A 24,531-nucleotide genomic window follows, 5' to 3' on the forward strand; every position below is an offset into this window, starting at 1 on the left:
TCCGCCACCTCATCAGGAGCATGCACAGGCGTTGTAGGGAGGTCATACAGGCACGTGGCGGCCACACACACTACTGAGCCTCATTTTGACTTGTTTTAAGGACATTACATCAAAGTTGGATCAGCCTGTAGTGTGTTTTTCCACTTTAATTTTGAGGGGGGCTCCAAATCCAGACCTCCATGGGTTGAAAAATTTGATTTCCATTTTTTTATTTTTGTGTGATTTTGTTGTCAGCACATTCAACTATGTAAAGAACAAAGTATTTCAGAAGAATATTTAATTAATGCAGATCTAGGATGTGTTATTTTTGTGTTCCCTTTATTTTTTTGAGCAGTGTACATCAATCAGACCACTCACATTTAAAGGGAACCTGTCATGTGGATATTTGATTATAATCTAACTAATTACATACAATCATTAACTACTAAAAAGTGCCTTAGATGTATTCACTTACTGGTGTGACAGATGGTTACCGCATAATATACACACAAAGATGCCGCATGCTAATGTTCTGATTTGAGTCCAGCGTGATGTCAGTGAGTCCAGCGTTTTTTTTTTTAATTCAGAGCTATAGCCACTCCCCTGCCCACCTGCTGCTGGTTCATATGGAAAATAACTGTCAATCAGCAGCAGGTAGGCGGGAACAGTCAGGAGCTCATGAATATTCAGGACTCATCATTATGAGCTGGAGCTTTGCAATACAAGATGTTGGCAGATTGACTGGGTCAATTAAAGAAAGTGACCCAGCATTTTGCTAAGAGAATCAGTCACTTATTTATGTTGCCCTTAGTTAGGACACCATAAAACTGGTGACAGGTTCCCTTTAAGTAGTCCAAATAGGAAGCTCCTTTATTGGTATCTTTCCATAAGGCTACATGCACACGTACGTTTGTTTCCATGTCCATTCCGTTTTTTTTGGCGGATAGGATGTGGAGCCATTAATTTCAGTAGGTCCGTGTGCTGTCCGCATCAGTATGTCTGTTCCGTAGCCATCCTATTCTTGTCCATTTTAGGCATTGTTACAATGGATCCGCGAAAAAAAAAAAAAAGGATGGCATACGGATGGATGTCATCCGTTTTTTTTGCGGACCGTAAAACCCACACGGTCGTGTGCATGTAGCCTAAAATAGATGCACACACAATGAGAACAATTTCAAGCTGAAGTATGATCTATCAGATCTTGCAGTCTCATGGCCGGATCACGCTTCAGCTTGAAAGCGCTTTTATGGAAAGACACAAATAAAGCAGCTTCCTATTTAGGCCTCTTGCACACAAACGTTCTCCCCCCCCCCAGTTTGCGGGTCGTTTTTGCGTTCCGTAGATGGAACCATTCATTTCAATGGTTCCGCTAAAAAAACTGAATGAACTCCGTATGCATTCCGTTTCCGTATTTCCGTTCCGTTGAAAGATAGAACATCCGTTGAAAGATAGAACATGCCCTATTATTGCCTGCAAATCACGTTCCGTGGCTCCATTCAAGTCAATGGGTCCGCAAAAAAAAAAACAGAACGCATCCGTATGTCTTCCGTATCCGTTCCGTTTTTGCGGAACCATCTATTAAATTTTACGCCGAGCCCAATTTTTCTATGCGATTACTGTATATGCCATGCTTCTGTTGCCGTTTGCGATCTGCAAAAAACGGAAACCAAATGGAAAAACGGAACTGGAAACACTACTGGAAAAAAAACGGAAAAACGGATCCGGGGAAAACTGCCCGCAAAACACTGAAAAAGCCATACAGTCGTGTGAAAGAGGCCTTAGGCTAATTTCACATGAGTCCATTTGCCATCCGGATGTGATACGTATAACGAGCGCACAGCATCCGGACTGAATCCTACCCCAATGTATACAATATATCGATCAGCACTGCGGGAAAGAGTGGCGGTGCGCGTGTCCCATGTAGATAAAAAGGGGGGGCAGACACTGGGTGTGAGATTTTACTGGCAAGTTATACAAAAATCTCCTTTTCTCGCCCATATTCATTGGGGGACACAGGAACCGTGGGACGTCCAAAAGCAGTCCACAGGGAGGGAAAAACCACAGCCCTATGGAAACATAGTCCCTGCAGTCATTTAGGAAACTGCCGCCTGCAAGACCAAGCGGCCGAAGGCAGCGTCCGCCGATGCATAAGTATGCACCTGGTAAAACCTTGTGAAGGTATGTAAGGAGGACCAAGTAGCCGCCTTACACAACTGTGCAGCCGAAGCCCGATTCCTCCGAGCCCAAGATGCGCCCACCGCTCTGGTGGAGTGAGCCGTGACACCAAAGGGCAGAACCCTGTCTCGGGCGCAGTAAGCCTCCACAATCGCAGCCCGAATCCAACGTGCGATGGTCACCTTGGAGGCCGCTAACCCTTTGCGAGGACCCTCCGGAATGACAAAAAGGGAGTCCGTACGGCGGAAGGGAGTGGAGGACACTAAATAGATCCTGAGAGCTCTGACAACATCCAAGTGATGCAACTCCCATTCCTTAGGGTGCGAAGGAGAGGGACACAGAGAGGGAAGGACAATTTCCTCGTTGATATGGAAGTCGGAGACCACCTTCGGAAGAAAGGAAGGAACGGGCCGGAGAACCGCTTTATCCTTACGAAGAACCAGGAAGGGTTCTCTACAAGAAAGGACCGCCAACTCAGACACCCGTCTGAAGGAAGTGATAGCCACAAGGAAAACCACCTTCCAGGACAGGAATCGGAGAGAAATCTCCCGTAGAGGCTCAAAAGGGGGAAGCCTGGAGCGCTAGGAGGTCTAAATTCAGATCCCAAGGCGGCAACGGAAGAACTGTATGTGCCACCCCCTGAAGAAAAGTCCTTACAGGCCCGAGGGGGGCCAGAGGGCGCTGGAAAAAAATAGAAAGCACCGAGACCTGACCCTTCAAAGAGATAAGGCCCAAACCACGGACCAACCCTGATTGAAGAAAGGACAGGATCGTGGGGAGAGAAAAACGAAGAGGAGGAATGGTCCGTTTTTCACAGAAACCCAGGAAAGACCTCCAGGTTCTGTAATAGATCCTGGAAGAAGCAGGCTTCCTAGCCTGAATCATAGTGCGGATAACATCCACCGAAAAACCTCTTCGCTTTAGAATGGCGGTCTCAATGGCCACGCCGTCAAACGAAGAGACCTTAAATGCTGATGGAAGACCAGTCCCTGCGAAAGCAGGTCATCTCTGAGTGGCAGTGACCAAGGGACGTCTCCCAGAAGAACGATGTCGGCGTACCACGCGCGACGGGGCGATGAGGATCGACGGAATGCCCTCCATCCTGATTTTCCGTAGAACCCTGGGCAGGAGAGGAAAGGGGGGGAAACACATAAAGGAGGGAGAACCCCTGCCAAGAGGAGATCAGAGCGTCTGCGCCGTAAGCTTCCGGATCCCTTGCGCGGGAAAGGAAGGTTGGAAGTTTCCGATTGAGCCTTGAGGCCATCAAGTCCACGTCGGGGTGACCCCATCGGAGACAGATCGCCTCGAATACTTCCGGGTAGAGGGACCACTCGCTCGGATCTATCGTGGTCCTGCTGAGGAAATCCACAGTCCAGTTCTCCACCCCCGGAATAAAGATCGCTGAAATTGCTGGTACATGGGCTTCCGCCCACAGTAAGATCTCGGCAGATTCCTGCATCACAGCGAGGCTGCGTGTTCCTCCCTGGTGGTTGATGTACGCCACAGCCGCGGCGTTGTCCGACTGGACTCTGACTGGGCGCCCCTTCAAGAGGTGGGTCCAGTGCCGGAGGGACAGAAGAATCGCCCTGAGCTCCAGGACATTGATCGGGAGCTTGGACTCCGACCGAGACCATGTGCCTTGGACTGTCCTGGGAGGGAATACTCCTCTCCAACCCAGGAGACTGGCGTCGGTGGTAACAACCATCCAGGAGATCGGAAGGAAGGACCTCCCCTCGACTGGAACCGACAGCCACTAACAAAGGGACGACCGCACCTGAGGAGAGAGGCGGATGGGATAGTCCAGACTCTCTGAAGATTTGCCCCAGGAGGACAGGATCACTCTCTGGAACGTGCGAGAGTGGAACTGGGCAAAGGGAATTGCCTCGAAACAGGCGACCATCTTCCCTAACGTCCGCATGCAGAGCCGAATGGACTGAAGTCTGCAGTCGAGAAGCCTCTTCAAAGAACTGTGCAAGGCCAGTTGCTTGTCCGGGGGAAGGCCAACCATGCCATGGCCGTGTCCAGAAGCATACCCAGGAAGACCAATTGCCTGGAGGGCGTCAGAGATTACTTCTGCAGGTTGACCAACCACCCGAAACGCGCCAGGGCTTCTAGCGTGATCTGTACGCTGTTGGATGCCTGAGCAAAGGAAGGGGCTTTGATGAGGATGTCGTCCAGATAAGGCATAAGGAAGATGCCTCTGGAACGGAGCAGGGCGAGAAGAGGGGCCAGAATCTTTGTGAAGACCCGAGGCGCAGTTGCCTCCCCGAACGGGAGGGCGACAAACTGGTAATGATAGTCTCCTATGGCGAACCTCAGGAAGCGCTGGTGACTCTGTGCGATGGGGACGTGGAGGTATGCATCCTGAATATCTATGGCCGAAAGGAATTCCCCCTGCTCCAGAGAAGCAATTACGGAACGAAGGGATTCAATCCGAAAATGCTGAAGGAACTTGTTTAGCAGTTTGAGGTCCAGGATGGGACGCAACGAGCCCTCCTTTTTTGGGGACTACGAAAAGGTTTGAATAGAACCCCTTGAACCTTTCTGCTGGGGAATTGGGAGAGATGACTCCCCGGTCCAGGAGGGACTGAATGGCCTGGGAGAATGCGGCTGCCCGCTCGGGGTCCCGTGGAAGAAGGGATTGAAAAAACCTGTATGGGGGAAGGGACCGGAACTCGATCAGGTATCCCGAGGACACAATCTCGAGTGCCTAAGCGTCTGACACGTGGGCCCGCCAGACGTCCTGGAAGAGGAGGCGGGGGCGCACCTTCAGGCGGAGGCCTGCTTAGCCGCAGGGGGTCGAGCGGCCTGAGGTCTGGGACGCCAGGAGGTCTGTGCCCGAAAGGACGGCTTCTTGCGTCGATCCTGTGAAGGAAAGCCGCCGCCCCTAGCAGAGGAACTCGCTGCGGGGCGGGAACTAGCGAATCTACAAAAAGGTCTGCCACGAGAGGAACCTGACCTAATGAGAGGTCCGCTTGGCCCTAGGCTGTGGAAGATGGGTGCTCTTGCCACCCGTGGCCTCAGAAATAATTTTGTCCAGCAGAGAACCAGAGACGGGTGCCAGCAAAGGGGAGACTGACCATAGAATGCTTAGAAGTCACGTCCGCTGCCCACACATTCAGCCAAAGCTCGCGGCGTAAGGTGACTAAGCGCCGAAGTGCGCGCGATGAGGGCGCCAGCGTCCAGGGACGCCTCGCAGAGGAACTTCCCTGCTTGAATGATTAGCTGCGCCAAGGATCGGAGGTCCTCAGCAGGGACCTCGGATACTAAGTCCTGGTCCAGCTGGCTGCCCCACTCAGAAATTGTCTTTGCCACCCATGCGGAGGCGAACACTGGCCTGAGGGCTGACCCCATGGCCACAAAAAGGGACTTAGTCAAGGATTCCATCCGACGATCTTCAGCGGAATGAAGAGAGGATCCATCGGCTATCGGAATAGCCGTATTTTTGGCTAGCCGTGCCACGGGTGGGTCCACCTTAGGAGGGGATGTCCACGTGGAAATGCAGTCCGCTGTAAAATTTTATAGGGTGTTCAGGGACTGTATCCCTCCAGAGAGCCGCTCTTATGCGTGCGCATGTACGCGCAAGTTCATTAACCCCCATTGTAGAAATCGCTCCTCTGCAGCGATCCCCCTGCTCTGCTAAGGAGTGCTGTCCGCATCTTTTGCGGCCCCATTGAAGTGAATAGGTCCGCACCCGAGCTGCAAAAATTGCGGCTCGGATGCGGACCAGAACAACGGTCGTGTGCATGAGGCCTTAGTAACATAAAAGACCGTCCACAATCTCCATACATCTTGAACCAAACTTTTCAATAAGTCCCAGCACATCGAGGAGGGATTTATTATGCAACTTACCCATTATATTAAAAATATATATATATATTTTTTTTAAAGTCACTAAATTTGGCATACTTCGGTTTTGCGCAAGACTTTGCAACCTTTTCCAATTGTACGTTGCTTTTGCCACATTTCAAAAAGTGTGGGGGGGGGGGGGGCTTAGAGGGGATGGGTCTCCTATGATCCACCAGATTTATTCTAATATATGCCAGAAAGTGGCATAAATTATAGAACAAATCTATGCCAGTTTATAGGAAAGGTGGGCCTGCATGTGCATCTCTTACAATTCACTTCTATGGGACTTGTGAATGTAGCCAAGCCTGCTTACTCTATTTTCAGAACTCCTATAGAAGTGAATTAAGCTGCGCATGAGCAGTAATTTTTCCATTTACCTCAACTGCAAAACAAGGGTCTGAGACCGCCCCTTCTCAAGACAGGTGCAGGCCCCAATGGTGGGACCTAAGGCCTCATACACACGACCGTTGTTTGGGTCCGCATCCGAGCCGCCGTTTTGGCGGCTCGGATGCGGACCCATTCACTTCAATAGGGCCGCAAAAGATGCGGACAGCACTCCGTGTGCTGTCCGCATCCGTGGCTCCGTTCCGCGGCCCTATTAAAAAAATATAACATGTCCTAATCTTGTCCGCGCTTTGCAGACAAGAATAGGCATTTATATTGCCGGCGCCCGTTCAGTTCCGCAAATTGTGGAAGGCAACACAGGTGGCTCCGTTTTTTGCGGATCCGCGGTTTGCGAACCGCAAAAAACGGCACGGCCGTGTGCATGAGGCCTAAATGAGTATAAACCTTTAAATATCGTTTCCCTCTATGCTGTTTGAAGGCTTTTTTTGTGGGACAAGTTGTATTTTTCAATGGCTACATTTCAGGGGAAAATCTAAAACTTATGGGGGATGCAAAAAAAAAAAGAAAAAAAAGCAATTCTGCCATTGTTTTTTGTGTTCTAGATTATGCACCGTTCACCGGCTCTGCTTACTTAGTAACTGCCTGCTTGATATCCAACATGGGGACAAATGGATGACTGTAAGATAAGCCACAGGGCATCTTCAAGGGACAATAAGTGGTCCACAGGTCTCTCAGTGACAATAGCAGATGACATAAGATTTGCAGTTGTCACCCAATACAGATTTAAACAGACGCTATTCAACAACCTAGGAAAAATACATGTTGGGTAAGAATAGACATGGCGATCCTGGTTTTCAGCAGAGATCACCTATAAGAGTGCAGCACAGATCGTCACAGTCCCAAGCATGATAACAAATAAATGACGGAATCAATCTTTGTCTGAAATCATATATTATGTGACATATCAAACTTAAAATACAAAATCTCCTAATATTGGGCGGTGACATAGGTGTGCGGCATGGCAGGACCATCCATCAGGACCTCTGCTTCACCGCCCCCGTCAGTTTGTCGTCCTCTGCCGGCTCTACTAAGGGACTGTTTTGCTGTAGGTTTTTGCTTAGTGTGCTGTAAATTCCCATGGCCTGTGAATGAAAAGAGAGAGAAGTTACCTGGTGATAAAATGAGATCGTGTACATCAGCGGCTTCTAAACTGTTGCAGAACTACCACTTCAAGCCTGACTTTTCAGTGCATGCTGGGAGTTGTAGTTTTGCAACAGGTGAGGAGCCGCAGGTTGGAGACTGCTGTAGCAGTATACAGACCTGGGTCACCATGCTGGTGACGTCTCCGGTGTTTGCTGGGAGTAGTATGGTGTTAGAGTCTTTAGCCAGTTTAGAGAAGGCGGTCACGTACTGTTCAGCTATGGAGAGGGACGCCGCAGCATCGCCGTGCTAGAAAGCAACGCAGCAAGATTACTATCCACTTTATGAAACACATAAGTTATAAAAAAACAGACTGATGAATGAGGTTCATGAAAAAAGTCATATAATACTGGATACACTGGGAGATTTAAAGGGGTGGTTCAGAGCTGAACCCGGACATATCCCCATTTTCACCCAGGCAGCCCCCCTGCATGAAATCCTCCAATGCTCTCCTTCCCAGGGCAAAGGCTTTTTTTGAAGATCCGGTGACGTACTGGGCTCTCCATGGGTAATCTAGGTAGAGGCTTCCACCTAGCGGTGGGCCCAATGACGCCGCCAGCACTAATGGGTGGGCTTTAGTGCTGCCCTAGCCTGTAAAACAGGCTCATGCACACGACCGTTGTTCTGGTCCGCATCCGAGCCGCAGTTTTGGCGGCTCGGATGCGGACCCATTCACTTCAACGGGGCCGCAAAAGATGCGGACAGCACTCCGTGTGCTGTCCACAGGATAGGGGATAAGTATTAGATCAGTTGGGAGTCCTACCGCTTCGACCCCCACCGATCTAATACTTATCGCCTATCCTTGTGATGGCTAACCTCCGGCACTCCAGCTGTGGTAAAACTTCAACTCCCAAGATGCACACTTGCTTGGCTGTTCTGAGAACTCCACAGAAATGAATGAAGCATGCTGGGAGTCGTAGTTTCATGACAGCTGGAGTGTCGGAGGTTAGCCATCGCTGCCCTATCCTGTGGATAGGGGGATAAACTTAACCGTAATATCCTTTTAATTACTTCCTCTCCTTTAGAAAATGAAAGGGTTGTGCACATTGGACAGTCTCTTCATTAATTTGCAGGGCCCCCTGGCAGCAAACAAGCACCGCGTAAAGTAAAGAATAATCCATGAGCTGTCCGTGTAAGGGTCCTTACGCACACACAAATCTGCATTGCCAAAAACCCCAAAATAACCACATTGATTTTTTCGGCCACCATACGTTTTCTTGGGCATTTTTTTTTTTGCACCCCCTGTGGGGGTCATTTACTAAGAACAGCTTTTTACGTCGGTCTTAGATTCCCTCCCTATGCTGCCGTAACATTCGGCTAATTTATATAAGGCGTGCGCCTTGTCGTAAATTAGGCAGTCCGTGCACCTGAAGAGAAAAAGTACTTGGCCTGAAGTATTTTTTCGCCTACCTTAACACCTGAAATGTTAGACAACTCCTGACGCGCCCCTGCTCCACCCCCGTCCAGGTGCCAAACACTGTGTAAAACTGGACGTGCAACTAAATATTGTCGCATGGGGGTATGAATTTTGTGGCCATATACAGAAGATGTTCTAACATTTTGCGGAACAGACATACGGATGCGGAAAGCACACGATATGTCCACAAAACGCAGACCAAAGACCCACTGAAGTGAGTGGGTCCACAAAAAAAAATAAAAAAAAATGTGCAAGGCATCCGGACCTCATCCGTATTCTGCGGATCTGTGGTTTGCATACCGCAAAACTGACACAGCCCAAGAATGAAAACCATTTGATGAATGCATTCTGAAAAGTAACAGGAGCCAAAATACAAAACCTAACTGCAGAGAGAAAAGAGAGCGCTGGAGACATTACCTGCTGGGTGAGAGCATCTGCCACCAGACGGATCGCCTCGCCCCGGGCTTTAGCCTTGGCTAGGATTGCATTTGCTTCACCTGAGGGAATACAATGTTTTATTAAAATTTTTATTTTTTTTAAGTAAAAAAATATTGGTGCAGGGCCACGAGCAGAGACCCTCTGAGCATGGTGCTCTGCCAAGCATTCAGCCAGTCCTATGGAAATGACTAGAGAGCTGGACCAACATACGGACTACTACTTCAAACTGGGGACTCCAGGATCCCTGTCCATGGGATAGTTGGAGGTCCCAGCAATCAGAGACCCCTGTAATCATACATTTATCACCTATCCTGTGGGATAGCCCCTCTAAGTATTTTACCATCTGAGTTAGGATTATAATGCCCTGGAGCTGGTTACGATGAACAGCACTACAGATCACAACTGACCGGCTTCTCCGCTCAGAACCCCAACAATAACAGCTTGGAACGCGTCAGCCATGTTCAGTTCTATGCAAGTGAAGCTTAGGAAGTTGCAGAACTTTTCATTCTTCAACAACTAACATATTTGGGGTTTCAGTTCCCCAGTTAGGCCTCGTGCACACAACCATATGTGTTTTTCGGTCCTCAAGATACAGATACCGTCCGTATTGCATCAGCATTTTTTGCAGACCTATTGACTTTATTAAGAAAAAATTGCGGTCCATCTTCTGATAAAAAAACTTGCAGCTTTATTGATTGCAAAAAAATCCAAACACGAGTCACATCCACAGTTCACACCGTCTACTCGTTTCGGACCCTGCTATTCCAGTCCTTACTCATGACATATACAAAAGTTAATGTTCACCTCCTTCTAATCATGTGTTGCACCAGTTAACCTGGACATCAACGTCACATGATCATTGGGGGAGGGGATCTAGCCAAACACCAAAGGGATCACCAAATACATCAAAAAACAAAAAGAAAATATCAAAATAGTAACTAAAAGAAAATCATTAACCATCCCTTTCCACTCCTAGTCAAAATTTAGCACTGGTAGATGTCGCTGTATGATCTTACAGATATCAAAATATTCCTTACTGTAACCTGTCACAAAGGTCACCGGATTTCCCTTTCTTTCTTTTTTTTACTTTTTTGTCAGAAGCCACTTTTTCAGGAAATATTCATTTTTACTGTCTAGAGAGAGACAATTTTTTGGCTTCCTCTATAGACTGAATAGTATATTTTCTTGGGTGTAGTCTACTTCCTATGTTTTCTGACTCCCTAGCAAATAGCCCATCATTGGAACAGTTACGTCTTGCCCTTATTTAACCCTTTGGTATGTTTCTAATGACACGAGGTGGATGACACGAGGTGGATGACACGGTAGTAGTATTACCTGCCGTCTCTTTCCTAGGAGTTGATGTTAAGATCACTGAATGCACAACATCCCCATACAAATGCAGTTGATATAGGACCATGTTGTATGTTGAACTTCAGTGCATTTATTCCCTCATTGAGAAACTTACCAAAAGCAGGAATGTCCGTGACATCGCCGACCCATATAATCTATAGATCGTCGATGTAACGTGGATTAGTATCTACAAACAGGAAATACCTTTCCCACCAAGCCATGAAAAGATTAGCTATTGAGGGTGAAAATTTAGCCACCATAGAAACTCCAGATACTTGCTGGTAATAATCCCCATTGAACATACAGATGTAATCTTGGAGTTGTATGGTGTAGTCACTATAGGAGGCCAACACCCACTGTAAAGACTGTATTGCTAGTGGATGAGGAATGTTGGTGTATAGCGATACATCTGCATCTCCATTCATAATTTACATTCCAAACTATCAAAGGCTTGCAATACTGTGCGTGAATCCTTCAAATAACCAGGAACCAAAATGGACTTCAATGGGTCTGCGGTCCGCAGTATAGGACATGTTCTAACTCTTTGCGAAATGGACATATGGATTCAGAAAGCACACGGATCATCGGACCCATTGGGTTTGCAAAAAAAATAAAAATAAATGCCACGGCACACGGACCGCATCAGTTTTTTGTGGACCGCAAAACGGACACAGTCATGTGCTTGAGGCCTTAGCGTCCATTCACACGTCCGTAAGTGTTTTGCAGATCCGCAAAACACGGACACCGGCAATGTGCGTTCCACAATTCGCGGATTGCACATCGCCGGCACTCTCATAGAAAATGCCTTTTTGTTGTCCGCAATTGTGAATAAGAATAGGACAACGGAATTGCGGATCCGAAAGTGCGGATCCAGAAATGCGGATGCAGACAGCATATAGTGTTCTGTCCGTATCCGTCCCCGTTGAAAATGAATGGGTCCGCACCCATTCTTCATAATTGCTGAAAGGATCCGGACCATTCATACGGACGTGTGAATGGACCCTTATCAAGATCTCTGCTCGTTTACATCCTGAAAGCCTTGAGTAGTGGCAGTTCTGTATGTACATGTGGGGTCATCCATGTAATTGGTCACTGGAATCCGCACACGGCCTCTAACACTGCTGCACCTGATGGCAATCAGCGAGAGACATGTCATCCGGATCTCTCAGTAGTGCAGCCTCAGGCTCTGGGATTTTAACGTCAACCAATTAGATCTCAGCAAATGGTTAAGATCAATGAGACAACAAAATCTGCTCACGCGCTGGGAAGTGGTTCTCCTCCCGGGCCTGGGGATCCCAATGTGCTGTGGTGGGTAACTTTACCCTCAGCAACCTACCTGCAGCATAGTTGATCTTTTCTGCTCGCTCTGCCTCAGAGGCCAAGATCTGGGACTGTTTTTGCCCCTCAGCCACATTGATAGCAGATTCTCTGGTCCCTTCAGATTCCAGCACCATAGCCCTCTTCCGCCGCTCGGCCTCCACCTGAGGAGACAACCAGACTGTGTTCACATGCCAGACAGAGCGCTCCGATATGGACACTTACCATCTTCACACAATAGTTGTAGCGCCATATTTAGGTTACAGAGCAGCAAATACCCCGCAGATGCAAGATGACAAAATTGTGGATGTCTGCAGCATCCACTAGGGGGAGCATGAAACATCCAGTTTGATTACTGAGCACAAAGTATAAATGTATGCAGTAAGCTGAGCTCCCCCTAGTGGTGGCTGCGGGTGCACAGGATTTTATCATATAAAATGGTTTGCTACCATTAGAGGTTATGACATAGCTCCCTGATTAATACACACACTGAACCAGCAGGAGGTTGTCAGTTCCTCCAGCCTGAGAACCAGCTGAATTCTCAATGCCACTCTGGATGTGACAAGAAAAAAAAAGAAAAAATGCAAGTTGCCCTTCACTAGATGCACATTTAAAATAGATGTGAAAAATCCCTTAACCAACTAGTACTGCTAGAGAACAGTACTGGAGGGGATCCAAGTACTGACACCCCCAAGAAGGGATTGCTGCTCCCCTTTGGCTTCGCTTTCGTCGTCATTATTGACAGGATTAGTACCGGACATGAGCAGGGAGTTTGGTCTCGAGACTGGCCAAAAAGCTTAAAGGGGCTTTTCGATGTAGTAAAAAATGTGGCCATAGGGAGGAAATGACATAAAATAATCACTACTCCCCTGTTAAAACCCCTGCCGCCTCAGTGCTGCGCCTCCATTCTCCCCAACCAGTCGTTATTTTGCTTCAGTGGTGATGTGCCCGCTCACCCACGTGACCACTGCATCTACTCACAGCGCCGGACTGTTGAGGCCAGTGACTAGCTGTGGCGCTCACATCATTGCTGCTTCTAAATCAGCAAGACTAATGGCGCTGAGTGATGACGGATTTAACAAATACTTTAAAGGGCATCTGTCAGCAGATTTGTCCCTATGACACTGTCTGACCTGTTACATGTGCGCTTAGCAGCTGAAGGTGTCTGTGTTGGTCCCGTGTTTATATGTGCCCACATTGCTGAGAAACATGATGTTTTCGTATATGCAAATGAGCCTCTAGGAGCAACGGGGGCGTTGTCATTACACCTGGAGACTGTCTACTCTCTGTTCAACTGCCGCACCCTCTGTACTTTGATTGACAGGGTCAGGTGTGATGACGTTTTCACTGCCAGTGAATATTCACCCGTCTACTTTCATACTAGCGTTTTTTCCTTTCTGCTATTGAGATCCGTCATAGGATCTCAATAGCGGGGAAGGGGGGGGGAAACGCTTCCATTTTGTCCCTATTCATTGTCAATGGGGACAAAACTGAACTGAACTGAATGGAGTGCACCAGAATGCATTCTGTTCTGTTTGGTTGCGTCCCCATCGCAGACAGAATAATTTTTCTGTCTGCGATGTGGCGCGGAGCAAGACAGATCCGTCATGCCTCACAATCTAAGTTAATTAGGGAAGGATCCATTTTCTTGGACACAACAGAAAACGGACTTTCAATGGTGTTCATGACAGATCCGTCATGACTATTTTAAAGATAATACATCCGTTATCGTGATGGAAGCGTTTTTGCTGATCTACGACGGATCCAGCAAAAACGCTGGTGTGAAGGTAGCCTAACTGAAAAAGACTAATACCAATACGCCCAGTCTAACTCATCAATGGGAGCGCGACTTTTAATAAAATACCAGGCAAAAGACTGACAGCCGAATCAAAAACACCTGTCGAATACGACGCCTAAAAGCAGGCGAGCTTGATAAAATGTGCCCCTTTATGTTTCCATTCCATTGCAGATCTCTGCCTGCTGTCAGTGAACGGGAACATTCCTTGTTCAGATGCAGAGGTTTGAGGGTACGTCCACACAGGCCAGAAATTGTAGCTTTTTTTGCATTTCGCAGCAAAAAAAAACGCATGTACTACACACAGTCTTTGCCACAGAAGAGTCAGCAGACTTCACCCTCCTCACGGTAGAACGTTGCGGATCTGCTGCACGAAAGTCTGGGACGGCAAATCTGCAGCTATTCAGTCACGTGTGACCCCCTAACCTAAAAACTGTACGGACACAACGCTTCTCGCAGCTGAGGATAGGTTTCAATGACGCTGTCTATAGACAATACTCTGTGACCTAAACACAAAGTCTATCCTCCGCTGATAGTTTGCTACAATGTATCAGGGCAGTTGAAATGTATGAGCCTGGAATGTTTGTCTCACAGGGGACTGGTTACAGTTTGTAGCAAACTCTCAGCTGTGAGAAAATATTAAGTCTACAAAGGTTTTCCACCACTGAGTGTAAACATGAACGTGGCAGGCATTCACTTACAGCAAGCAGAGGTTTAGAAATACATACTTCCTTTCAGTTTCTCGCTGTAAGTAAAGGGGTATATATTTACCTAATAACGCAAGGATATGCAATCACTTTAGGATAGGTGGGGATCCAACCTGCGGACCCCCCCTGATCCTGAGAACGAGTAGGCCAGAGCAATGGTTTAAGCGATGCAGCACCCAGCCACCTGCCGTGCAGCTTCATTCAGGTCCATGGGGCCGGTTGCTATTCCCTGCAGCCTTTACAGCTGTGGCTTCTTCGTTCTCATGATCGGTGGTGGTCCCAGAGGTCGGATTCCCCCTAATCGTACTGCGTGAGCGAGGCTGGGTGCAACAAGTTAGGTGTTAGGTGCACAGGTGTGATATACAAATCTTACAAGACAAGCAATGAGGACCCACCTGCATCTGCATGGCATCTCGGACTTTGGGAGGTACATGGATGTCTTTAATTTCATACCGCAGACACTTGATCCCCCAGTAATCAGAAGCCTGGTTTATGGCGCACACAATGTTGGAGTTCAGGGATTCTCTCTCCTGATATATTCAGAAAACAAATCTGATATTGACATTGATGACAGAGAAGAGAACTACAGATGGATAAAGACATTTTTGCACAAAAAGTCTGCTCCCCAATGACCAGGCCTGTCTGTGCCTCAAGGCCCCTTTCAGACGAGCGAGTTCCACGCATCGGACTCACAGGGCGACTATGCGGCAGCTCCCATGCATAGCATCATATGGATTTATGATGCTGTGTAACCCCCCTTAGGGGTCTGCAATATATTGTAGAACACTGACATAACGCTGTCAGTGTTACCCAATACATTCCAGAACTGTAACTCGCTCGTCCGAAAGGGGCCTTAAAGGGTTTCTGTCACCTAAAAAATGGGTATTAAGCTGGCGGACATTAATGATGTGCTAATGTCAGCTGAACATAACAATATTAGTGCCATCTCACTGCTGCCACCGTTTTTGAGAAAAAAAAACTTACTTTTATAATAGGCTAATTAGCCTCTAGGAGTAGGGGGGGGGGGGGGGGGCGATGCCTCCGATTTCCACTGGCCACACCCTGCTACACTAGATTGACAGGGCCAGGGCAGCGCTCCTCTCCTCCCGCCGGCCGTGTCTGCAGTCTGAATCTCGCGCCTTTCAGGCGCAGTGAGGGAAGGACGCTCAGCAGCTACTGGCTTCCTTACTGCGCCGAATACTGAATGGTGCGAGATTTACACTGCAGACACGGCCAGCGAGAGGAGAGCAGCGCTGCCCTGGCCCTGTCAATCAAAAGAAGAAGGGCGTGAAAAGAGGGGGGAGAACGGAGCCTCTAGGAGCAGGTTCAATAACGGCGGCAGCAGTGAGATGGCACTAATATAGTTATGTTCAGCTGACATTAGAACATCGATAATGTCCGCCAGCCTAATACCCATTTTTAAAGGTGATAGAAACCCTTTAAATGGGTCATGCAGTGTCAGGATATCAATGACCCATCCTCAGGTCATTTATACAATTTTGCAGGTGGATATATATATATATAAAAAAAAAAAAAAAAAAAACATCTGAAAATATACATATATATATATATTTTTTTTAATACTACTCGCAAATCACACTGAATATCCTGTTCAGTGAATACTTCAGGTCACACCTAGGTGTAAGTTTTTTTTTTTTGCACAACAACATGTATTTTAGACTAAATAATAATATTTTTCCCCTTTCCTGATGGAGCTGAGGTCCGCACAATTGTCTAAGTTTTCAGTCATCCAAAGCATTTCAGAAATTCCCAGCACTCCAAAATAACGAAGCAATTAGATCAGATTTTACTGTGAGGAGTCAAACATCCAAGTAACGATCCAGATGCGTAAAATATGTTGTTATCAATTGAGAAAAAGCTACTAAGGCTACTTTCACACTAGCGTTCGGAGCGGATCCGTCTGATGTTTCATCAGACGGATCCGCTCCGATAATGCAGACGTTCGCATCCGTTCAGAACGGATGCGTCTGCATTAAAACTTAGAAAATTTTCTAAGTATGAAAGTAGTCTGAGCGGATCCGTTCAGACTTTACATTGTAAGTCAATGGGGAACGGATCCGCTTGAAGATTGAGCCATATTGTGTCATCTTCAAGCGGATCCGTCCCCATTGACTTACATTGTAAGTCTGGACGGATCCGCTCGCCTCCGCACGGCCAGGCGGACACCCGAACGTTCAGGTGTCCGCTCACTGAGCGGAGCGGAGGCTGAGCGCTGGCAGGCGGATGCATTCTCAGTGGATCCGCCTCCATTGAGAATGCATTGTGGCCAGACGGCTGCGTTCAGGACCGCTCGTGAGCTCCTTCAAACGGAGCGCACGAGCGGACACCTGAACGCAGGTGTGAAAGTAGCCTAAGGCCTCTTGCACACGAACGTAAGGGCTCCGTGCCCCATACAGCGGTTCCCCAATACACAGGTCGCCAGCCGTGTGCATTCCGCATCATGGATGCGGACCCATTCGCTTGAATGGGTCCGCAAATCCAGAGATGCGGAACGGAAGCACGGAACGGAACCCCACGGAAGCACTATGGAGTGCTTCTGTGGTGTTCCGTTCCGCAAAAAGATAGATTGTTCTATCTTTTTGCGGAACGGACAGATCGCGGACCCCATTCAAGTGAATGGGTCTACGATCCACATGCGGCTGCCCCGCGGTCGGTGCCCATGCACTGCGGACCGCAATTTGCGGCCCGCAACCCTTACATTCGTGTGCAAGTGGCCTAATTCTGTGAAACTGGACGTTTCGTTCCGCATTGACCTTGTGGCCAGAATAGCTAGTATGGAGTCCTCTGGAGTGTGCCTTTTGTCACTTTCTTTCTACTTTTTACATTTTTTTGGGTAATTACATGTTCATCACCTGGATGTCTTTTGGCAGATCCCCCCTTCCCCTAGTGGCGGACCTGTGGGGGAAAGCATACCTACCTCTTTTCCTCCACTGGGTTTCCCCTCGGCTCCTTTGTGCTGTGCTGCCCCCCCGCTGTCCACATCCAGTTTGATGGTGCAGCCTATGACTGGCCGCGGCAGTTCCCTGCCCCCCTCGAGTCGTAGCAACTGGTCATGACATATTACGTGACAACTGGTTTGAGTGACAAAACGTAAACTTACCCTGAAGACCTTGTCTAATGTCAGTTTGCCAAGTTCAGAACGCATGGTGGTCTGCGCCAACTGGGTGACCGCGTATTCTGGATCTTCCACACCGTAACTGGCCTGAAGACAAAGGCAGGGAACAGTGAATGGACGTGCTGGTGCTATGGCCGGTTTATATGAAGCATTATCAGCACAAGCTTATCGGACTGGCGTCTGCAAGCCATGGCCGTTTGGCGTGTGTGTGAATGTCTATTGTATCCTTTTGTCATCCCGTTTTCCCTTTCACACTTCCAGGTTTCGCTATACTTTTTCCACACCGCATAGCAATGGACGTGTGGAGAACGGACAGCGAACAAATGTTCTTGTGCTGTCCTTTCACAGGCTCTAGTGGGCGGGTCTGGTCTGCAAACATGGACCAGAATAGGGCATGCGGAGAGCTTCTTGGAAAAACAGATGTGTGAATAGCCCCATGTGGACTTGTATGTCTCTGTGTGCTGTCCATTGTCAAAACGGACTGCACACGGGCGTCAAATATGTTCGTGTAAAAGAAGGCTTAAAGGGGTTATTTGAGGCTGGAAATGGAGAGATATGGATCAAACTCAAAGCTCACAGAGGATTGTCTAGACTGGATACAAGTGTAACAAGCAATAGGGGGGTGTGAAGTTTAAAGGGGTATTCCAGTCTCATAAAGTGACAGCATAGTGCCAAGATTTTTGACTGGTGGGGGTCCGGGTCCTGAAAATGAAGAGGCTACAGCGCCGGTGTAGTGCCAATTTCCATGCTATGGTTTCTCTGTACAGTGGCGCTGCAAGACACTTTGCTGCGCGTGCAATGTCACTTGAATGGAGCGGTGCTGCAGTTCCCTGCGCAGTGGGTGGCCACAGGGCCGCTGTGCAGGCGAAAACAGTGAAGGGGACGCAGCGCTGCCTGCACCCCCTTCATTCTCAGGATCGGTGGTGGTTCCAGCAGTTGGACCTTCACCACTGAAAGTAATGGAATATCATAGGCTCAGGATGTAAACCATATACCTATTCATTGACACCAAGCAGAGATCCTGAACACTGTGAAACTGAAACAAAGTGGATTGGAAAATTTTTATTTTATAATAGTTTATAATCTTATTCTTGGACTTGCTTTCTCCAAGTCCATAGGAAGGGGAGCGCGTGGACACATACCTTATAGGGGTCCAAGACACGCAGGTAGAGCACTCCATCTATCTGTAAGGAGACATTGTCTGTAGACAGAGGAGGTTGTTAGTGACATTTCCTTGCCTATTATGGCATTAAAAACAAAAATCTGATAATCTAGGGAAAGCAGGCCCAGAACCCTTCCATAAAATCCAATGTGGAGACCTGCAGGTATCAGACATGGCAGAGGACTCACCCAGGCTCACAGCCGACTGCTCAGGAACGTTGATCACAATCTCCTTCAGGCTCTGCACGTATCGAATGCGATCCAGAAATGGAATGAGAAGGTTCAGACCCTGCAACAGAGACAAATGTTATACGTGTGACAGTGTGTGGGGTAAGGTACACCTGCTACATGGGTGAAGAGACTGAAGTGCGTCAGGGCACAAATAGCTCTGCCCAAAATGAAAACCCTTTACATTGGCTGAGATTCAATGATATTACACAAAGTGTGAGAATGTGGGTAATACAGTGGGGGAAATAATTATTTGACCCCTCACTGATTTTGTAAGTTTGTCCAATGACAGAGAAATGAAAAGTCTCAGAACAGTATCATTTCAATGGTAGGTTTATTGTAACAGTGGCAGATAGCACATCAAAAGGAAAATCGAAAAAAAAACTTTAAATAAAAGATAGCAACTGATTTGCATTTCATTGAGTGAAATAAGTATTTGAACCCCTACCAACCATTAAGAGTTCTGGCTCCCACAGAGTGGTTAGACACTTCTACTCAATTAGTCACCCTCATTAAGGACACCTGTCTTAACTAGTCACCTGTATAAAAGACACCTGTCCACAGAATCAATCAATCAAGCAGACTCCAAACTCTCCAACATGGGAAAGACCAAAGAGCTGTCCAAGGATGTCAGAGACAAAATTGTAGACCTGCACAAGGCTGGAATGGGCTACAAAACCATTAGCAAGAAGCTGGGAGAGAAGGTGACAACTGTTGGTGCGATTGTTCGAAAATGGAAGGAGCACAAAATGACCATCAATCGACCTCGCTCTGGGGCTCCACGCAAGATCTCACCTCGTGGGGTGTCAATGGTTCTGAGAAAGGTGAAAAAGCATCCTAGAACTACACGGGAGGAGTTAGTTAATGACCTCAAATTAGCAGGGACCACAGTCACCAAGAAAACCATTGGAAACACATTACACCGCAATGGATTAAAATCCTGCAGGGCTCGCAAGGTCCCCCTGCTCAGGAAGGCACATGTGCAGGCCCGTCTGAAGTTTGCCAATGAACACCTGAATGATTCAGAGAGTGACTGGGAGAAGGTGCTGTGGTCTGATGAGACCAAAATAGAGCTCTTTGGCATTAACTCAACTCGCTGTGTTTGGAGGAAGAAAAATGCTGCCTATGACCCCCAAAACACCGTCCCCACCGTCAAGCATGGGGGTGGAAACATTTTGCTTTGGGGGTGTTTTTCTGCTAAGGGCACAGGACAACTTATTCGCATAAACGGGAAAATGGACGGAGCCATGTATCGTGAAATCCTGAGCGACAACCTCCTTCCCTCTGCCAGGAAACTGAAAATGGGTCGTGGATGGGTGTTCCAGCACGACAATGACCCAAAACATACAGCAAAGGCAACAAAGGAGTGGCTCAAGAAGAAGCACATTAAGGTCATGGAGTGGCCTAGTCAGTCTCCGGACCTTAATCCAATCGAAAACCTATGGAGGGAGCTCAAGCTCAGAGTTGCACAGAGACAGCCTCGAAACCTTAGGGATTTAGAGATGATCTGCAAAGAGGAGTGGACCAACATTCCTCCTAAAATGTGCGCAAACTTGGTCATCAATTACAAGAAACGTTTGACCTCTGTGCTTGCAAACAAGGGTTTTTCCACCAAGTATTAAGTCTTTTTTTGTTAGAGGGTTCAAATACTTATTTCACTCAATGAAATGCAAATCAGTTGCTATCTTTTATTTAAAGTTATTTTTTCGATTTTCCTTTTGATGTGCTATCTGCCACTGTTACAATAAACCTACCATTGAAATGATACTGTTCTGAGACTTTTCATTTCTTTGTCATTGGACAAACTTACAAAATCAGTGAGGGGTCAAATAATTATTTCCCCCACTGTACATGGCAGCACTGACTGGTCAGGGAAGGGGTACACGTTGTATAGGCAATATGTTAGTGTATGGTATATAATGAGGAATGAAGCGTATGGCATACAGCGGTAATGAGGAATGAAGTGTATGGCATATAGCGGTAATGAGGAATGAAGTGTATGGCATACAGCGGTAATGAGGAATGAAGTGTATGGCATACAGCGGTAATGAGGAATGAAGTGTATGGCATACAGCGGTAATGAGGAATGAAGTGTATGGCATATAGCGGTAATGAGGAATGAAGTGTATGGCATACAGCGGTAATGAGGAATGAAGTGTATGGCATACAGCGGTAATGAGGAATGAAGTGTATGGCATATAGCGGTAATGAGGAATGAAGTGTATGGCATATAGCGGTAATGAGGAATGAAGTGTATGGCATACAGCGGTAATGAGGAATGAAGTGTATGGCATATAGCGGTAATGAGGAATGAAGTGTATGGCATACAGCGGTAATGAGGAATGAAGTGTATGGCATATAGCGGTAATGAGGAATGAAGTGTATGGCATATAGCGGTAATGAGGAATGAAGTGTATGGCATACAGCGGTAATGAGGAATGAAGTGTATGGCATATAGCGGTAATGAGGAATGAAGCGTATGGCATACAGCGGTAATGAGGAATGAAGCGTATGGCATACAGCGGTAATGAGGAATGTAGTGTATGGCATACAGCGGTAATGAGGAATGTAGTGTATGGCATACAGCGGTAATGAGGAATGAAGTGTATGGCATACAGCGGTAATGAGGAATGAAGTGTATGGCATACAGCGGTAATGAGGAATGAAGTGTATGGCATACAGCGGTAATGAGGAATGTAGTGTATGGTATATAGCGGTAATAAGGAATGTAGTGTATGGCATACAGCGGTAATGAAGTATAATACATATAGAAGGAATGTGTATAGCATACAATACAAAACCTACGAAGAAGCCACAGGAATGGGCAATTTCTTGCGATTATTATATATTTTTTTTAAACCCACAAGGATGTCCATGAGCAGGAGCCTCCAGACGTAGAGAGCGTCCAGCACTCACCGGCTCCAGGATGCGGTGGAACCTGCCCATGCGCTCCACCACCCAGGCCTCCTGCTGGGGAACAAACAAGATGGCCGTGTTCATGGGAAGTCCAGAGGATGCACAACGGCGCGCCTCAAAGTTCCAGGCTTTAGGACCATTTACTTGGGAGCCCTGCAGAGATAAGAAATGAGAGGAGATGAGGACAACCGCTTCAGGAATGAGTGTCTTTACTCACCAGAAAAAGCAGATAAAGATCTGCACATCTGTCATCACATATAGGGTTACTTTAAAGGGGCTGTCTCACTTCAGTAGTGGCATTTATCATGTAGAGAAAGTTAATACAAGGCACTTACTAATATATTGTGATTGGCCATATTACCTCCTTTGCTGGCTGGATTAGTTTTTCCATCACATTATACACTTCTTATATCCAGGGGTTACGACCACTGCTGCAGTGCAGATACGAGATGGCCAGGACGAGGTATGCTGCGCATGCGTGTCTATGTCTGCTCCCATAGTCCCGGCCACCAGAGAGGCCAGAGCTTTTTCCTATAATGTGCAAGCACGACCACTGCTGCTGGATTGCAGGGTGGTCGTAACCATGGAAACGTATAGCGTATAATGTGATGGAAAAATGAATCCAGCCAGCAAAGGAGGTAATATGGACAATCACAATACATTAGTAAGTGCCTGGTATTAACTTTCTCTACATGATAAATGCCATTTGCTGAAGGGAGACGACCCCTTTAACATAGTCGCCATGTAGAAAGCCATTATAGCTGAATTTATAGCTGCTTGCACACAATCCATAAAGGATGGAGGATCTAGAGGCAGCGTGGGCATCACCTGGACTACACAGGGGGGTAGTTTACATGATCTTGAGAGTAGTGGCCATCGGTGAGACTTCTCAACATTTACCTCTGATGGACACCACTGTATAGGGATATACCGCCATCCGTTACCCATAGACTACCACTACGAGGTATACAGCATGAGAAACGTCTTTCTTACTGGAAAGCAGAGTCTGCTCTGCTAATCCATACAGCAAAACAAAGGGTATACAGAGGTGTAATGGCCCAACAGAGGGCAAACGGACACTTATGTGACCTCCATCGGATGAAGGACACCTATGGATAGCTTTCTCGATGCAGGAGGCAATCATACAGTGTGAAAACAGCACACGACCAAAGATCACAACTACACAGCGCCGCTATTTTTAAAGGGGTTGGGCTACTTTCACACTCGCGTTTGGTGCGGATCCGTCATCGATCTACACAGACGGATCCGTTCAGATAATACAGCTGCATGCATCTGTTCAGAACGGATCCGTTTGTATTATCTTTAACAAAGCCAAAACGGATCAGTTTTCTATTGTGCCAGATTGCGTCCGAGAAAACGGGTCCGTCCCCATTGACTTACATTGTGTGCCAGGACGGATCCGTTTGACTCCGTTTTGTCAGACAGACACCAAAGCGCTGCAAGCAGGGTTTTGGTGTCCGCCTCCAAAGCGGATGGAGACAGAACGGAGGCAAACTGATGCATTCTGAGCGGAACCTTTTCCATTCAGAATGCATTAGGTCAAAACTGATCCGTTTCGGACCTCTGGTGAGAGCCCTGAACGAATCTCACAAACGGAAAGCCAAAACACCAATGTGAAAGTAGACTTATCCGACTTTTTGTAACTGAAGACCCGTCCTCTCAATAGGTCATCAGTATCTGATCGCTGGGGGTTTGACACCTGGGACCCCTGCCGATCAGCTGTTTCAGAAGGCAGCAGCGCTCCTGTGAGCCTTTTTGCAGCTTACCCTAGACAGTGACGGCACGACCATTGGTCACGTGTAGGGATGAGCAAATCGACTTCGGATGTACCGACTTACAAAAAACTTTGTTGTAATACTGTACGGCGTTCCCGCTCGAAATCGCGCGAGACTTGGTGTAATAACTCTGGGAATTAAGGTACTAGGAACCGAACCTGAGTTCGGAACCTAGTGGTACCTTGTACCATCCAAAGTCGATTCGCTCATCCCTAGTCACGTGGCCTAGGTCCAGCTCACTTGAATGGGGCCGAGCTGCTCCTAGTCCATGTATGTGACTGATGGCTGCGACTAGAGATGAGCGAGACTTCGTATAATAACTTTGGGAATTCATTATTGCTGTAAAAAAACATTGGAACCGAACACTTATTACACAAAGTCTCGCAAAGAAATAACTTCAGCTCATCGGAGCCCATACATTCTAATATACGGATCTCCAAACAGTATTAGAACAGATTTTTAAGCGAATCGACTTTGGGTGTACCATCTGAAGTCGATTCGCTCATCCCTAGTCGCGACGTCGCTCCCTTAGGTGCATGCAGCAGATTTTGCCTGTGCACTAGGATTGCACAACAGAAATCTGCACACAACACAACCAGGGTGGACACATGCAGCTCAGCAAGACACAACCCCATGACAAACACATCCAGGATATGATCCTTAGTGGTCAGCTCTGCCGGCAGAGGGAAACACATCTAAAGGCTCTCAGACCCCCTATACAC

The 24,531-nt window shown here is 47.4% G+C and overlaps 1 protein-coding gene across 2 annotated transcripts in view; it reads right to left on the reverse strand.

Annotated features, from left to right (window-relative positions):
* Positions 1 to 6,873: 6,873 nt before the first annotated feature.
* STOML2 (stomatin like 2) overlaps positions 6,874 to 24,531 on the reverse strand; it is a 28,091-nt gene continuing 10,433 nt past the window's right edge. The window contains exons 2-10 of one of the 2 annotated variants that reach the window (XM_040421201.1): positions 22,014 to 22,166; positions 19,059 to 19,158; positions 18,851 to 18,909; positions 17,694 to 17,795; positions 14,968 to 15,102; positions 12,090 to 12,234; positions 9,383 to 9,462; positions 7,669 to 7,797; positions 6,874 to 7,490 (exon numbers count right to left, since the gene is read on the reverse strand). In XM_040421201.1, the coding sequence (XP_040277135.1) occupies positions 7,383 to 7,490; positions 7,669 to 7,797; positions 9,383 to 9,462; positions 12,090 to 12,234; positions 14,968 to 15,102; positions 17,694 to 17,795; positions 18,851 to 18,909; positions 19,059 to 19,158; positions 22,014 to 22,097 (942 nt within the window). In that variant the 5' untranslated portion in view covers positions 22,098 to 22,166 and the 3' untranslated portion in view covers positions 6,874 to 7,382. The remainder of the gene's footprint in view (positions 7,491 to 7,668; positions 7,798 to 9,382; positions 9,463 to 12,089; positions 12,235 to 14,967; positions 15,103 to 17,693; positions 17,796 to 18,850; positions 18,910 to 19,058; positions 19,159 to 22,013; positions 22,167 to 24,531) is intronic. The other variant, XM_040421200.1, reaches the window with a different exon arrangement.

The sequence above is a fragment of the Bufo bufo genome, chromosome 2 (assembly GCF_905171765.1).
Source record: "Bufo bufo chromosome 2, aBufBuf1.1, whole genome shotgun sequence".
Lineage (NCBI taxonomy): Eukaryota > Metazoa > Chordata > Amphibia > Anura > Bufonidae > Bufo > Bufo bufo.